Genomic DNA, 16661 nt, shown 5'->3' with positions numbered 1-16661 from the left:
CAGACCATGGACTTTCTCCTGAAACTCAGCTGTTTGGACTTGAAGCAATGAACTTTCTTTGCATTGTTTTGCATTTTCTTATATTGTAAGATTGTTTTAGTGATATGATAGAATTTGATGTTCTACAATTGAAGAATTTTCTTGATCATTCCACATCAGCACTTGATTGAGGTTTTGATTGGCAACACAAAACCTAAGTGTTTGTCCTTTATTCTGCATGGGCCCAGCAGATGAAATTACAAACACTTTTGTTTTTAATTTAATTAAAATAAAAAGGGTGAAATGTAGCCATGATATTTTCTGAAAAATCCTTTCCTTAGGATTTTTTCTCCTGAGAAGCTGAGAGGCCTCAGGATCAAAATGTAAACAATGATTACCTGCTGCTGTGGAATGCAACAGGTGGATCTGTGATTGGCCTCATGTGTGTTTCTAATTAAAGGCCAATCACAATCCAGCTGTCCAGACTGTCTCGGTCAGAGACAAGCCTTTGTTATCATTCTTCTTTTTCTATTCTTAGCTTAACCATCACAGGTTAACATGCAGAGAACTTTACTTTTTTTGCTTTACTGCTTTATTATTTTATGATATATATTATATTAAAACTATACTAAAAGAACAAAAAATGTGCCCAGCTGACTTTCTGGTTTGGGTTTGTAGTTCCCCTCAACTAAAAGCAAAACTCATATCCTTAAATGCCACTCCTAATTTAGGGTAGATGCCTGAAAACCCCTCCCTGTCCCTCCGTGCTGCTGTCTGGAGAGCAGGGCAGGGTGTGAGGTCAGGCAGGGGAGCTGTTAGCAGATGACGTAGCGGATGAGCCCTGAGCCACGAATCTCTCTCACTCTCTGGCAGTGCCTCAGGATGCTGAGGATGCTGTGGAACTTCTTATCCAATTTCAGCTGAGTGAACGCCTTGATATCATCTTCCACAATAAAAAATGCTCCTGAAAAACAAACAATGGTTTTGTTACAGAAAAGACTCTGCGGTGGGATACACTCAGCATTCCACAAGTGACAGCACAGCCTCTTCTTCATAATTCCACAACCTGCAATTCATAATTCTACAGTCAGTAGGATGGCTTCACACTATATTGGGAACTTTGTTCTACTTTTAAAACCTGTCATCAGAAAGAGAACTGGCGGCCTTCCCCAGAAGTTCAGACACTCTACATCATCCACAGGCCCCGCTCCATGAGCTCTGTCTCCCAGCAGGCACTCACGTTCTGGAATTAGATCTCTGCCATAAGGACAGAGCCCATGCATCAGAGCTATGCAGCCCACCACTCCCTTGACTTATATCAGATTTGGAAAAGAATAATCCATCATTACTTAAGAAAATCACAGGAAAAGACTAATCACTTGCAACAGCATCGTCCCTGTGTCTCCAAGAAAATGGCACAGTGAAGTCCTGCATCAAAGCTGAGAGCTCCCCCCTTCTTGTAGTTGATTAACTACTTCTACAAGAAAATTGTCATTAAAATTCAGGCTGCCCAGGGCAGTGGTGGAGTTACCATCCCTGGAAGTGTTCAAAAAAACATGTGAATGTGCCCCTGGATGACATGGTTAACATGGTGCTTGGCTGACAGTTGGAATTTGTGATCTTAAAGACCTTTTCCAGCCTAAATGACTCCTGAATTATCATGCTTCCAAGTCTAATGGGAAGGAGGACACAAGGGTAGGGGTGTTTCAGCTCAGAAAAAGAAGATAGCATTGTCCCTCCTTGTTTTATCCTTAACACTGAGGTAGTGACATCTTAGAAAAAATGGAGCATCTCTTCCTCCTGTTAAGTTCTTCCAGTTTCACTGGGATATAGCTGATCCAAGCTAGAAAGCCGAAGCTGATAGAAAAGAACTGAGGTCCAAGAATTATGTTTGTAAGTGCAATGTCCCCCAAAATCTTGCTTAGACAGAGCTGAGAAGTAACAGATCGTGTTTTCTCACAGCCTGAGCCTCTCATGAGAGTTGGTGACACATGTGTCTCACAGGGAGTAGAATCTTCCAGAGACAATAACTGTCAAAATCTAGAGATATTTCCCCAGAGAGGAACTCTGCTGGAATCTCAGAGCTTGTAACGCCACCAAATCCACATACAGATGAGAAGTAGGAAGTTTGTTTACTAGGAAAAGAAAGAAGAGCTGCATTACTGCTCAAAATAGAAAATGGTCTCAAATAGAGACCAACTTCCAGGGACACCAACACACCCAAAGAGTGCTGGGAAGCCAGGCATAACCTGCCTGCTGCCTTCACAGTCTGTTACGTCTTGGGGAGCATCAGAACGTCCTGAATTTTGATAAAACAAGATTCCTTCTTATATTTGCTCACAATCCAGAGTGGCAACATTCAGCAGAGCAGGATCTTTTTTGTGAAGAAATCAGAGCTGGGTGAAGGGCAGTAGTTTGGTCCACGTGCTAAACAACCAGCTAAACTCACTGAACCACCTGGGTGGCAGGAAGTGACCCTGATAAACCAGGGAGCATCTACTCTCATCTTGAAATCAGAGAAGAGGTCAGCTGGCAATCGTCCCAGGATGAGAACCAGTGGGGCTCCTAAGCAGAGAGACACTTACAGGAGAGATTTAAACAAACAAATCAATGAATGCGGAACATCATCCTGAAAAATGCAATGGATAAAGACATTTAATCATTTTGTGCTGGCCAGATAAGAACCATCTGACAGCCTGCCAGGACTTTTCCTCTAGACTTTCTAAATGATTAATCACAAAAAAAATCTAAACAAAACCATCTACCACACAACTACACACGCTCTATCAGATGCTGAATGTCCTAGTTTCCTAAGTGAACTTCCCAAGATAAACAAGAAATAAAGACCATCTCTCAGGTACTTAAAGAAATTAAGCACTTCAGTTTTTCAGACTTAAGCCCCCCAGCTGATAGAAAATTCTCTGACCAGGTTGCTAGAATGGCTTCTTCACTGCAGCCAAGACTGCTGTGGATCACAGTGCAGACTGAGCAGCACTCCAGGCCCAGGAGGGCCCTTCTAGTGTTCAGCCTCTCTTCTACAGCTGTGGGCTCAAACTCGTTACTACTGTCCTAAGGATAGGAATAGTGATACCAAAAATGTGCTGTAAATTAAATTGATGAAGCCAGTATTTTAAGAAATCCAGATTAATGCAAGCTGCTGTTCAACTGAGGCAAAACATGCTTAGAGATAAGCCACACCATCACAGCCCAAACCAAAAGTCAGTCACATGAATTTATCTAGCTGCATGTGCTTAGAATGATTTTAATAAAGCCCTTTACAACAATGACCTTTGTATGGCAGCTGAGATCTCATCTGGAGTCCTGTGTCCAGCCCTGTGACTGCAGCATGAGAAGGATGTGGAGCTGCTGGAGCCAGTGCAGAGGAGGGCACGGAGATGCTGCCAGGGCTGGAGCCCCTCTGCTCTGGAGCCAGCCTGGCACAGCTGGGGCTGCTCACCTGCACAAGAGAAGGCTCCAGGGACACCTCAGAGCCCCTGCCAGGGCCTCCAGGGGCTCCAGGAGAGCTGCACAGGCACTGGGCACAGGGCATGGAGGGACAGCAGCCAGGGAATGGCTTCCCAGGGCCAGAGGGCAGGGACAGATGGGCTATTGGGAATGAGGAATTGCTGGCTGGGAGGGTGGGCAGGCCCTGGCCCAGGGTGCCCAGAGCAGCTGTGGCTGCCCCTGGATCCCTGGCAGTGCCCAAGGCCAGGCTGGATGGGGCTTGGAGCAGCCTGGGACAGTGGAAGGTGTCCCTGCCCATGGCACGGGGTGGAAGTGGCTAATATTGAAGGCCACTTCCAACCCAAACCATTTCATGATTCTGTGTTTATCTTACAGGTCTCAAAATAAAGTGCCAGCATGTCCATCAGATCAGAATTCCTTCCCTACAGAAAAGCCGCATTTAGAACCCAGAAGTCACTGATGTTATCATCATCATCCTATAATATCCAGAGTCTTGAAGAGGGAGGGAGGGAGGCAGGAAGGAAGTGGCGGAAGGAAGGAAGGAAAGGTTGCACTTTCTCTTCACTCCTGAATACCCAGTGAATGCTCAGGGCAGAAGTTCTAGCATTCTGTCCAGGGCTAAAACAGAAAGTGGGTGCCATGGTGCTGTCAGAGACAGCTCTTCTTATGTGAGACAGAAGACAGTTTGCTCCACTCTTTATGCCTGAACTTGGAAACATGAGGGCATTCTAAGGACATCCCCAAGTTGACATGTGCACTGCGCCCCTCCAGGAATAATTACATACGTGTTCTCAAGAGGAAAGGCATGCCAAAAAGGAGATTTTAATATCAGAGATTTACTGTGCCACAGGTTTTTGGAAAAACTACCCATTAAGTGCAACTTACTTTTCAATTGAAAGAAAGATATTTTGATTTTCACTCCCTCTATGCTTTTAAGAGGAGAAAACTTTATAAGATTTTCAGACGGACTTACCTCTTCCACAAAGCCACTGCAGCACAATTAATTAGCCAGATTTCCCAACTTCAAAACAAAATTTTAACAGATCACATCCAACCAAGTTTAACACTTGAGAACACATTTCTATGGTTTGGTTATCAAACTAAGAGTTTCCCAAACTTGTAGTGATTCCAAACTAAATCTTTGTGCATCAAACTTTCTGCCATGACACACCATCAAAGGGACATATTCTTCAAGGAAAACCATCAAAAAGTGAGCCAATCATTATGGGAAACTCTTCAGTCAAAAATACTGAAAAAAAGATGAGTATTTTTATACTTCTCCTGCAACACCCAAGTGTTACGAGTTTGGTACTAACAAAGGAAAAAAACAAAACAAACCTTTTGTATCCTTAGTTTCTTCTTCAACGAACCTGTGGTAGAGGTTTCTGACTGGTGCACTCATAGACTTCAAAGGCTGATACAAGATCTTGTATTTGCCCACCACGGCCTTGTTCAGCTCTTGAACAACTGCATTAATCTGATCATATGTTATACGGCCTTTCATATACCTACAAATAAAAATAAGAATCAGTAACCAGAAAATCACAAAATTCTGTGATTATTCTTCTCTTTCATCTGCCTTAACTGAAGAAGCCATTCCTAGTTAGAGGCAGTTTCTCCTGTTTTGTATTAATGAAAACATCTAGTAGTTAATTCTGTTCATTTCCTTGATTGCTTAACAATCCTGAAGGTAAAAAGGCCATGACAAAACCTAAAGCAGAAAGATAAAATATTAGAAAGCTAAATTAAGAAGCAGAATGCATTCAGTGCTTAAGCTGTAAAAAGCTTTTCCAAATGGAATAAAGGTTTCTTTTATAGCTTACCACTTAAACACAGAAAAATAAAGAAACTTTGCAGAAAACAGCACGAAATGAAATGTTTGCCTAGGAGCACAACTTGGCTGATATTATCACCACAAATGAGCTGTGTTTGATGTTATGGCCATTTATTGTTTGGCCAGGGCACAAAACAATCAGGCAGCGGGCGTGGAGCGGGGCCGGAGCGCAGCGGCCCCTGCCCACCATGGGCCCTTCTTTAAAATTTGTTTATCGGTTTTTTTAGTGTTTCTTTGGTTGGTTTTTGCTTTGTTTTTGTTTTTTTTGATGTGGCACTTGGTGCCATGGTTTAGTTGAGGTGTCAGGGCATGGGTTGGACATGATGATCTTGAAGGTCTCTTCAAACCCAGTGATTCTGTGATTATTTGGGGTTTTTTTAAGAGCTACTAGTTGTGTGTTGCCTTCTGTATTTGACTTTGCAGCCTACTGAGCTGTGAAGATAAGGTTCTGCACCACCAGCATCCATTTCTGAACTCTCAGAGCATTTCTAATACTAGTACTAGAAGAATAAGGTCTGTTGATAACAGCCTAGAGGTACAGGAAGAACAGAAGATAAAGAACAAAGTGATGTGGAAATACTAGAACATTGGAAGATTTGCAAGTAAGGCTGTTCAGTATTTATAGATGTAAAACCATGCCTTCAAGGAAAAGGAACTGTGCTGCACACTGAGAAACCATTATATAAAAATGAAATCTGAAACTCAAGTGACAAGCAGTAAGCTAAATACAACACAACCTTCCTCTCCCCACAAAAATGGCAGTAAAGGCCAGGCCAGCCTTGAAACCTGCATTGTCCTGTGGCCTTCATTCAGTTGCTACAACAAACCAAACCTGGCTGTTGGTGTTTTGTTCAGTATGGGTTTGCAGATGTGAGGAATTACACAAGTATTACAACTCATTTTAAGAATGAATGCTCTAGGTCAGTAGAGCAGGTGGCTAAAAGCTGTGTGACAGAAAGACTGAAAAGATCAATGAACAGCAAATTCCTCCCTCGTTTTAATCTGAACAGACAGGCTCAATCTTTGGAGAGCACACAAAGAATTCAAAGCAGCAGCAGATAATCAATTACAAGTTCAGTATTCCAAACCAGAATTCAGACAGGCATTCTGCAATTGCCAACTCAAAACAAGTGCTGTAGATTTCAACAGCAGCCAGTCCCTGCCAGGTGGTCAGGCCAAATTACAGACTGTAAAACTGAAATCAAAGCAATTGCTCTGCCTCCAAACCGAGTTTGAAATTCAGTAGCCACTAAGTTACTTGCAACCAGCTTCCTACTTTATTGACACCTCAATTAATTCAGCATTGGAGGGTGCAGCCATCCCGTAGGTACAAAAACTCTCTACTTTGCACAGCAATAAGGCAGCACTACCCCCCTGACATGCAGCCACAGCAGGAGCACAGCTGTAACCACAGCAGGGCTCTGCCTGCCTGCATTAACTGCTCTTTATTGCTCTCTTTGCCTCCCTGCACAACAGGGGAGTGTGCAGAGCGAGGAAGGCTCAGCCCAGAGGTATAAAACACCTTTATTTAAGTTCCTGTGCTCCCACTGCCAACACACAGGCAGTGAACACACTTAATAAAGCCAAGGGAGCACCTCAGCTCATCCTGAAACTGAAACAGAGAGGCAGGACTGGGTTGCCTGAACCTAAACACAAATGGTCTTTGAGAAGCCCTCAGGCATCCAAGATGCTTTAATCTGAAATTAAATCCTGTCAAAACCAAATGCAATTTTTATTTTGTGCATAACTAAGGATCATAAAAACTCCAGCTGTCCTACAGCCCTCTCATGGTTCTACCCAACCATGGCTGGCAAATCGACTAATGCTGACATTTATTTCAGTCCATGTGTATGCTAATATAAAAATACAAAGTTGAGAAGTTCCAAATTCAGGCATTTAATTTAGATTTAAAATAACTTTAAAATCTGCTTCACTATTCAAAATGCAATAAAATTCAAAACTCCTCTGAAAAAGATCCAGTCAGTTTCTTTTTTTAATCCACAGAAGCCCTTTTTCAAAGCATTTTTTCTATAGGTATGAAAACCAGAGCACGGTGCTGTGTTCCTCAGAGAAAAGAATAACATCAATATATCACATATATACCACTCTAAAAGAGATAAAGCTTGTAATGGCCACCCCCTGCTCTCTCAAAATGGTTGGGCTAAAATAGCCATGCATTCTCCCAAGCCACCATCTTCTGAGACTTGAGAGTTATAATGAATGCACAGAATCTAAAATGCTTTCGGCAGTAAGATTTTCAGAAAGGAGTAGGAATTCTAGACACATAATAAAGCAAACCTTTTCCTCTGCCTCAAAGTCAAAAGTTAACAAAGACAGGCACTGTGAAATGTCCTTTATCTTCCTCCAAAAGCACTTTCCTGCAACAGATTTGAAGAGTAAGATAATTTGCAGGTTTTTTATTGTGCAAAGTGTTCTGTTTGATCAGGGTGCTCCACTTCTGCCCCTTAACACAGCATGTACCTTTGCTAAATGCCAGCTGCCCTGTCCTAGGACTATGAAGTCACTGAAGCCTGTGTCCCTTTCAGTGGCCTGATGGTGTTAGGAATAGATTTTCCTTCATGTTCAGCATAAAGCAAGGGAAAACAGCCTCAATTTTTCAGTGACCACCCCCCGCCCCCAGTGCTCACCTGAAGAAACGGGCTCTGAACCAAATTCTCATTCTTCCAAGAGAATACATTCAGTGTAAGAGAATTTGTATTACAAGTATTTGCTGCTTAGATTTGGTCAATCAGTATGTGAAATTGCAAGTACTCCCTCAATCTTGTACTACAACATTGCCAGGCAACAGAAGTACTGGTAGATTAATAGATCTATGTAAATTCATGTAAATTTTCCTCCACAGAACAAACATGCTTCTCCCATCTGAATAAAATTAAATTATTTCTAGAGCTCTACCAGCACAGTCTAAGCTGCAACCTTTCCATAATGGGTACCTTCCAACACAGCTGCAACATTTCCACAGGGGGTGCCTTCCAACTCTGCTTATTCTGTCGTTTTGTGAATCTGTAATGGATAGGAAGAGGATCCATCTGGCCTCTGTCCCCATCCTCCACGCCCGTGAACAGCTGAGGAAAATCTTCCACTTTCAAGGGTTATCATAAACTCCTCTAGGTGGGAAAAGCCCTCTGACATCATCGAGTCCAACCTTTCTCCCAGCATGGCCAAGGCCACCACTAAACCATGTCCCAAGTGTCCTGCCACCTGTCTTGTGATGTGGAAGATCATCGCCTTAACTGGAAGTTAAAACAGTATTTGGCTGGAAAGGTCTGTGTCTATTTTTCTTACCACAGCAGAGATAAAGACCAAAAATTCACAGGTTCCAGCTTTATCCTCCCATAATTTTATCAGGAGAGAACTACCTAAGGAAGTAAATCCACAAAATACCTGAGATATTCTGCAGAATAAAAATATCAGGCACATGCTCTTCTAAGGAGTCCTTTGTCATTAGCTCAACATTCAGGATAAGGAAGAAAATGGGCATTACTCACCTGAAAATTTTGAAGGCTATAGAAAAAAATTACTGGAAAGCCTTAAGTAAAGTACAGACTCAAAACTGTATTTCTTACAGAAACAGGTATTGTCAGGGAACACAGTGAATCTAGAGTCTCAATAACAATTTAGCCTTAGGCATCAAAAGAAATTTCTTCTTCCTGCAGAAACATTTACCCATACCACCCAAATGCTGTTTAAGAAGTTATGCCTGTATGTCAGACATCAGACAAGGATATCCATTAATCAGGTCCTGATGTTAGGGGAAAACACCCACAGCTTTCTATTCCAGAAATTTGGGAATTTCAGTGCAAAGTGATTTTTTTGTTTTTAACAAGTCTGATTGCTTTTCCTGTCTTAAAACAGATTGGTAAGTCAAGACTTGAAGTTTCCAGAAACCAATATTTGTGTCAAATAAAAACAGCATTTATCCCTGTTTTTCTTTCTATATGTAAACAAACCATGTTATGGGATGATGGCTCTTTTTTTTAATGTCAGTTCTCAAAACAAGATGAGGATTCACCTGTTAGCTAATAAATCTCTGTTCATACAATTATAGTGGCGTTTGAGGTAAGAGGTTTGGTTTTTAACTGACCAGTTTTCATCTTCCCAATACCAGCATAAAGAGGAGCCCAATTAATTAATTGGATTTTAAATGTGTTTGCTAGCAACACATTTAAACCCTTTGGAGCTGCTGTCATGTTTCACCAATGAAATATTTCATCTCTGTCAGTCCCAGTTCTGCAAGAGGTCACTCTGCCAAACCTATGTGTGCCACCCAAACTGATATGCCAGGGTACAAAGGAAGCCATGCTTACTTACGCAGGAACACTTTCAAACTCCTCTGTGGTTATTAATGCTGCTTCTTTAATGGGTTTTTTCTCTTTTGCAGGTTTCTTCTCAGCTTTGCATTCTACAGCCTTTGTTTGTCCTTTCACACTTGGCATGATGTTGCTGTAAAATGAAGGAATATTCCGTGCATAAACAGCAGGTAATTAGGAAGGATAATTCCACTACACTGCTTAGTCACAGACCTAAGTTCCGGCCTATCTGTTTTAGTGATATTTCACAAAAGAAACATCAGTGAGCCAGCCTACTCTGTTTCAAATCATATCCTTCAGCTGACTTCAGCACAGCTCTTGGTTTCTGTGCTCCAGAAGCTGCTAGCAGGTGAGCTGGAAGCAGTCCAAGTGCAGCATGGAAGAGCTCAGAATTCAATTTACCGTTACATTTCACACAACACAAGGCCTGGCTTTTTATCAGATAAAACACAGTCCAGAGCTGCAGCCTTCACAGGCAGATTTGAAATACTTCAAATCTTGGGAAGCCTAACTCATCCATTAAACTTTTGAAGCAAAGAAATTCTACACCACCTGGCAGACACTTTTAAAAATTTTTTAGGCAAGTTCCAAAAGGTCAAAGAATTTCCTGATTTATTCCTGATTATTAGAACATAAATTTTATAAATTCAACCTTCCTCTAAACCCTCAGCGCAGAGCCTCAAACCCCAAGGGATTTGCCAGCCACCCACCCAGCTGCTCCTCAGCAGGACAGCAAAGGTGATGCATATGGCCAAATCCACTGTCAGCAGAACACGTGGGCATTACTGGGATGTGCAGCAGAATTAAATAAAGCAGTACAGAGCTGACCTGGACAAGGAGATAGTCCTCTGCTTGGATCTGACTGTCCCACAAGAGATCGCTGCTGCACATGGGGTCTCTACAGCAGTGAACAGTACGGCAGTGCCCCATCTGTCCCCCCCAGGGGCAGGATTTGAGGTGTCACTCGCTGTGTTCCCCGCGGAAGAGCAGAGCCATGGAGAGGACAGTGAGTGCCACCTGCTGGGCTCCCACACCGCCTGCTCGCTGTCACGGGGACGGGAGCAGATCTGCTCTGCGCGGGGACACCGCACAGAGCCCTTCTGAAACCCAACACATCTGCAGCCAAGCTTATGCAGATGTCATCATCTGAAGAACATCTGTTTGCATCTGAACAACAACAACAAAATGAATCCTGGCACCCTGCAGCTAGCAGGGAATGTCAGCAAACTGGAGGGAAAGAAGAGGGGGGTGAATTTTGGGTGGTGGTGGAGGTGGGTTTGGAATGAAAGGATAAACACAAGAACCAAGGGAAGCAAGTTCACATCTTGAAACTTCATTCCTCCCACGCTCCAGTCTCCTGCTGTCTATCCCACTGCAACAAACCTTTTCTAGATGATTCCCATATCCAGGCCCCCTTCCTTTGTGTTCCCACCCACTCCTTTGCCCCTGCGCTGCTGCAGTGAGGTAGTACAGACACAGTTCACCACTGACCTGAACTATGAAAAGGAAAAACTTATGCTTGTTTACAAAATCTGGCTCTGGTGGAACGAGAAATTGAATCGCAACAAACACAGGGGATACAAAGAGCTTGAGAGATATTTAACCTGCTTTTTATTTCAGTGAGATTCCTCTGGTAAACAAGAACAGAAAACCCAAGGATACAGGAGAGAAACAATTGCTAAAGGCATGAATCCCTGAGTTTCTCTGTGTGGGTGTTTTCATTTTCCCAGGGACTTCAAGGCCTGTCTCACCAGCATTCAAGTGCTCCTTTGCTTTCTGCATTATCTCACTCAACATTATAAATCACTCAGCATTGATATTCACAGCCCCACACATCCGGGAACAGAAAGGGAGGAGGCCAGGAGAGGAAGGTTTGGGGAAGAGGCCTGAAAACATATTTACACCTGATACAGTGGGTTTTGAACAATTATGTCCCTTCTTACACTTCCTTGACCCTCCACTGCATAACGCAGTGAATACCAAGAAGTGACAAAACAGGGAAAAAAGAAGAAAGCGTGTTTTGACAAAGGGCATCATCATACAATGTATTATTACTCAAGACATACCAGCAACATACTGACACTGACAGAACAGCAGCTGTAAGCTGGCTGAGCACAATCTGTAGAAAAGTATCAGAAAAGCTTGGTTGGTTTTACATATTGTGGTTCTCTCTAGAAAGGGAAGAACTGACAAAAGTCATATCACAATTAACGTCCTAATCACAAGCAGGACAAGATTGTAAGGGAAACTAACATCCCAAAAAATCTTTTGGTGTGAGAGGTGGCACAATCACTGAACAAGCCTCCTTTACATCTAAACAATTTCCAGGAGCTAACACAAAGTTAAGACAAAGGATTTCCCACAATAAAAAAGTAAGTTATGACAGGAAGGCAGAACCCAAGTGATAATTTCCGAAAAACTTCAATTCTTACACACAAAAAAAAAAGCAACATGTAAATTGAGAAGGAGCATGTCACCCCTAGAGACATTTTGAGAGGCTGTTTCCTAAACTTAGGGGTTCATCTCTAAAGGGTGAGAATAGGTAAAAAGCTTCTGCACAAGTCATCCCTTCACCAGCTAAGAAAAGCTTCAATACAATACCTACACCAATGACTATACTGCTACACACCAACAAAAATTACCATTCATTTTTCTCTTCTAGAACCCTCTTTCCACACATTTAACCTGTTTGCTGGAATACGTCTGTCATGTTTTGAGACTGAGGCTTCTCTGGCATGAGGAACCAGACCAAGTAAAGCTGGTTGATTCAGGGCACATACTGGAAGCACTGAGTTCAAACCAATGCATTGCCTTCTGACAAGCTACGAGGTGGGAAAGAAACTCTGGGATCCCCAGATAATAAGGGTTTCTCTGGAAGTGACCCCACCTGACACACACTAACAACACTCCATAAAACAAAGCAGCTCCAACAGGATGGAGAAAGAGATGAAAAACTCAGAGTTGAAAAGTCTTAGAAGCCTTCTGAGTAACATTAATTCTGTTAATTAAGTAACATTAGTTCTGTTAAAACTGTTAATTAATGTACTTGTCATTTTTACACACTTGAGCTACTTGACTCTGAAAAGCTTCTTACCACAGCCCTCTCCAAGGCAAGGGGATGTCATAGCTAGCTGAAATAAATGCAGGATTGCCTTAGGGAAAAGAGAACAAAACTACCACAAACATGATTCAAAGTCCTGCAGAAAGACAACTGAGTTAGAGAATTTTTGGTTTCTAATTGTATTTGGAAGGGCAGTGGTACACTTCAGTTCTAGAGACCCAGCATTTGGGTCACAACCCCTTTGATGAGTAGGCACTGCAATTACAAAAGTGGTGTGTTTGTGATTCTAAAGGAAGGGATGCCCAAACTCAGAGAAGCACTTCCTTTCTACTACATCACACCTACACCTGGAAGCTCCCATTGGAAAAACCTGGGGTTTTATAGACTTGACCTGACAGATTTGTTGGGGTGCTGGCACAAGCCTGGACAAGAGCCAACTCCAGAATCAACAGACACAACAACTTTGTGTCCCAAAGTTGCCCAGTTAATGTGGAGTGAAAGGAGCACAGCTGTAGAGCGCTGCAGCTGGACAGTGCCAGGAGCAGCCCGAATCCCCTGGGCTCAGGTACCACATACCGGCTCTGGGCTGGTTTGGGCAGATAGCGTGGAATGTGTTCAAGGAGGTGCTCTGCTTCCTTCTGGTCTCTCTCAGCAGCCTTCTGCATCTCCTGAAATTGATATCAGACTATATCAGAAATCTCATCCTACTAACATCAAGCAAGTGAAATTAGGGCAAAACTAAATTAATTTTCAGCTTTTTTAAGAGGTGTCTTTGTTTTCTCCCCATCATCTTACCTCCTTATCCCATAATTTCCCCAGGAAAACTAGTATAGATATAAAGGAAGGAGTGTCTGTCCTTGCCCTCAGAATGTCACAGAAATTTGAGCAGGCAAAAGGAACTTTAGCAATACACCCTGAGCAAGGTCTGGTTGGGGAATGATAGTGGTGAAGACGAGGGACTGTGGTAAACTCACCTCCATTCCCCAAACAACATTTACACAAAAGACTTAACAAAGGCACTGCAAACACACAGTAGAAAACCAGACAAATATTCTAATTGAATACTTTGTGCAGCTATTGTAAAGATGCATAAGTAGAATTAATTTTTAGATCACAATATCTGTTAGGATAAAGACATGTTTTCAAGGCCAGTGATAAAGACATGATTTTAATGTCCTTAGGATGAAGGAAGGTAGACTTAGATTAGATATTAGGAAAAAAATCTTCCCTGAGGAGGTGGTGAGGCCCCAGCCCAGAGTGCCCAGAGCAGCTGTGGCTGTCCCTGGATCCCTGGAAGTGTCCAAGGCCAGGTTGGATGGGGCTTGGAGCAGCCTGGGACAGTGGAAGGTGTCCCTGCCCATGGCAGGGGGTGGGACTGGACGAGCTTTAAGGTCCCTTCCAATTCAAACCATTCTACAATTCTATGATTCTATGTACAAGCCTTGAAAAATACAATTTTTAATGTTGGTTGTTCTGGAGAACTGCTTGACAAGCCACCAGCAAGCCTGTTCCAAGCCCCAGTTTCTCTTGTAAGCACATGCATCCAAACATCACTAAGAATCTAGGAAAAAAAAGTGACACACATATCAAAGATTTCTTTGAATCTTTCAGTATTTTATGAGCAGGAAAAAAAAATTACTTTGAGCAAATCTCTCAGTTTTTCTTGCTGTTTAACTTCATTTTCCATTTTATTCAGGAGATCATGTACAAGGATCACATCATTCCGTATTTTATGGAGCACAGGCTTGCGGGAATCATCCTTACCTGTAAAAGAGAGAACATTAAGCTAAAAAGTCTCCAAGAAAAAAAGAAAATCCCATTTTCCTCCCCTTCACAAGCAGTGATTATCTAACTCCCTGCTCCTCAGCCACCATATCCATCCAGGAGAAGCAGCAAGCCAAACTGTCAGCCTTGTACTCCACACAGCCAACAGAGTTCATGGAATTACTTAGTTTGGAAAAGCCCTCTAAGACCAGGTCCCACAGAGCACTGTCAAGGCCACCACTAACCTGTGTCCCAAGTGTCACAGCCACATGGCTTTTAAATCCCTTCAGGGATCGGGATTCCAACACCTCCCTGGGTGGATTCCTGACCTCCCTTTCCACGGGGAAATTCCTGCTGGTGCCCACCCTGACCCTCCCCATGCCCAGCCTGAGGCCGTTCCCTCTCCTCCTGTCCCTGTTCCCTGGAGCACAGCCCGACCCCCCGGCTGTCCCCTCCTGTCAGGAGCTGTGCAGAGCCACAAGGGCCCCCCTGAGCCTCCTTTTCTCCAGGCTCAGCCCCTTCCCAGCTCCCTCAGCCCTCCTGGGGCTCCAGCCCCTCAGTGTCTTTCCTGGAGTGAAGTGCAAGCCAAACCCCACTGTTGCTCTTGTTACCTATGTCTCTCAATAGGAGACACTTTTTAATATTTGAAATCTTCATATTGATGTGGAAACATAAATCTTCCAGGCTTGAGGATGCCATATTCTTCATCATCACACTAAGGGAGAACAAAAATGAAGGCAGGAATTTACCAAAGACCCAAGTTGCAAACATTGCCTACAAAAGCAGAATTTTTAGAAGAATGCTGATCTGTCAAAGAAGCAAAGGGAGCATAAATGAAACAGTAAATGGAGTAATTCTCTTTTATCTTACTAAATTGAAGGCAGGAAAGGAAGCAAAGAGTGGCACTAGACAAGGCAATAAGTTTCCCAGAACTCTGGAGATAAATGCAGTGTGATATCATTCAGCGATTCCTCACAAGACTGCGAGCATCCTTATTACATTGAAGTGTGCAGTAAAAAAGGACTTGGAATTTACTGCAAAAACCAAGAAACACCTGGTGTGTATGAGGCAGTTTTAGAAGACTCTCTCAGGGAGACTACATCAGATGACTGATGTTTAAATTGGGGTGCTTTTTTAAAAACGTAATTAAGAAAAAAAAAAGCAGAGTTATTAGTGAAGTCTGGAGGCATCAAAAAGAGCATTATATATCGATTACTATATTGTCTATAATAATAGAATTATTAACCCTATTATAGACAGGAATTGATGAAAAGAAAAAATTATACAATGTGACAAAAACCCGCATTTAACACTGTGGCCCGGCACTGAGCGCTCACATAGCTCCCTCCGGCGGCTCACACTTGGAAACTTTAAAAACGGCTTTTTTTCGCTTTTGGCTTAAAATACTATCAACTACCGCGCTTACTAAATCCGTTCTTAGAGACCTGCCGCCTCCCCCACCCTCCGTACCTGCGCGGAACCGGGACCCTCCGAGAGGGATTGGGATGCCCTGAGGGGATCGAGCTCACCCGTGCGCCCGGCGGCAGCGCCCGTTTCTCCTCGGGTTTCACCAGGCCCAGCACTAGTGCTTCCCGGCCTTCGTCCTGGTCCCACTCCCTCAGGAGGGGGAGGAGGACGCTCGGACGCGGCTAGCACAGCTCGGGTGGAGCCCCGATTTGAATCCGCCGCGCTCGGGCGGGCGTTGGGGAGGGCACGGAGGGCGCGTGCGCGCTGAGGGGAGCGCTCGGGGCGGGCGGAAAGGGCGGAGCGGGGGCGGCGCTGAGGAAAAGCCGGGCGGGAAGGGCGGGATCGCTGAGGGGAACTCAGGGCGCAATGCCGGGCGCTAAAGGAGGTTGTGGGTCAGGTGAAGGTCGGTCTCTTCTGTCAGATAACCAGTGACAGGACAAGGGGATATGGTCTCAAGATATGCCATGGGAAGCTCAGGTTGGACTTCAGGAGGAATTTCTTCATGGAAAGGGCGTTCTGGCATTGGAAGGGGCTGCCCAGGGAGGTTTGGAGTCCTCATCCCTGGAGGTGTCCAAGGAACGCATGGACATGGCCCTCAGTGCTGTGGTCTGAATGACAAAGGGTTGGGCACGATCTCAGAGGTTTTTTCCAACCTTTGACTATAATTCTGTGATTTTGGCGGGACTGGGAGGAAGGGCGTGAGGCGGGAACTCTGAGGGGAGCGGGAGCGTGGAGGCTGTTGTCGATTTTAGGAGCTCTG

The 16661-nt window shown here is 43.7% G+C and overlaps 1 protein-coding gene across 2 annotated transcripts; it reads right to left on the bottom strand.

The window, feature by feature from the left end:
- Positions 1-570: 570 nt before the first annotated feature.
- On the bottom strand, positions 571-16155 carry SKA1 (spindle and kinetochore associated complex subunit 1). Of its 2 annotated transcripts, none has more exons than XM_059836505.1 (7): positions 15905-16155; positions 15046-15149; positions 14310-14434; positions 13247-13338; positions 9611-9742; positions 4783-4952; positions 571-943 (listed from the first exon to the last, which is right to left on the bottom strand). In XM_059836505.1, exons 2-7 carry the CDS (start codon positions 15143-15145, stop codon positions 795-797), a joined length of 768 nt encoding a protein of 255 aa, XP_059692488.1. In that variant the 5' UTR covers positions 15146-15149; positions 15905-16155; the 3' UTR covers positions 571-794. The 2 variants fall into 2 exon arrangements, with proteins under 2 accessions (XP_059692488.1, XP_059692489.1); XM_059836506.1 differs by having other exon boundaries at positions 15964-16155.
- Between the last annotated feature and the right edge of the window lie 506 nt (positions 16156-16661).

The sequence above is a fragment of the Haemorhous mexicanus genome, chromosome Z, assembly GCF_027477595.1.
Source record: "Haemorhous mexicanus isolate bHaeMex1 chromosome Z, bHaeMex1.pri, whole genome shotgun sequence".
In the NCBI taxonomy this organism is placed as follows: Eukaryota; Metazoa; Chordata; class Aves; order Passeriformes; family Fringillidae; genus Haemorhous; species Haemorhous mexicanus.
This window is presented reverse-complemented; position numbering and strand designations above follow the sequence as displayed.

What these genes read in the sequence shown, in the direction of transcription:
- SKA1 (XM_059836505.1), bottom strand. Translation starts at nt 15,145, where the DNA reads ATGATGAAGAATATGGCATCCTCAAGCCTGGAAGATTTATGTTTCCAC. An exon ending in CCCAAACCAGCCCAGAGCCG is followed by an intron (nt 9,743 to 13,246) that starts GTATGTGGTACC and finishes TTCATTTTACAG; the next exon opens with CAACATCATGCCAAGTGTGA. An exon ending in AGAAACTAAGGATACAAAAG is followed by an intron (nt 944 to 4,782) that starts GTTTGTTTTGTT and finishes TTTGTTTTTCAG; the next exon opens with GAGCATTTTTTATTGTGGAA.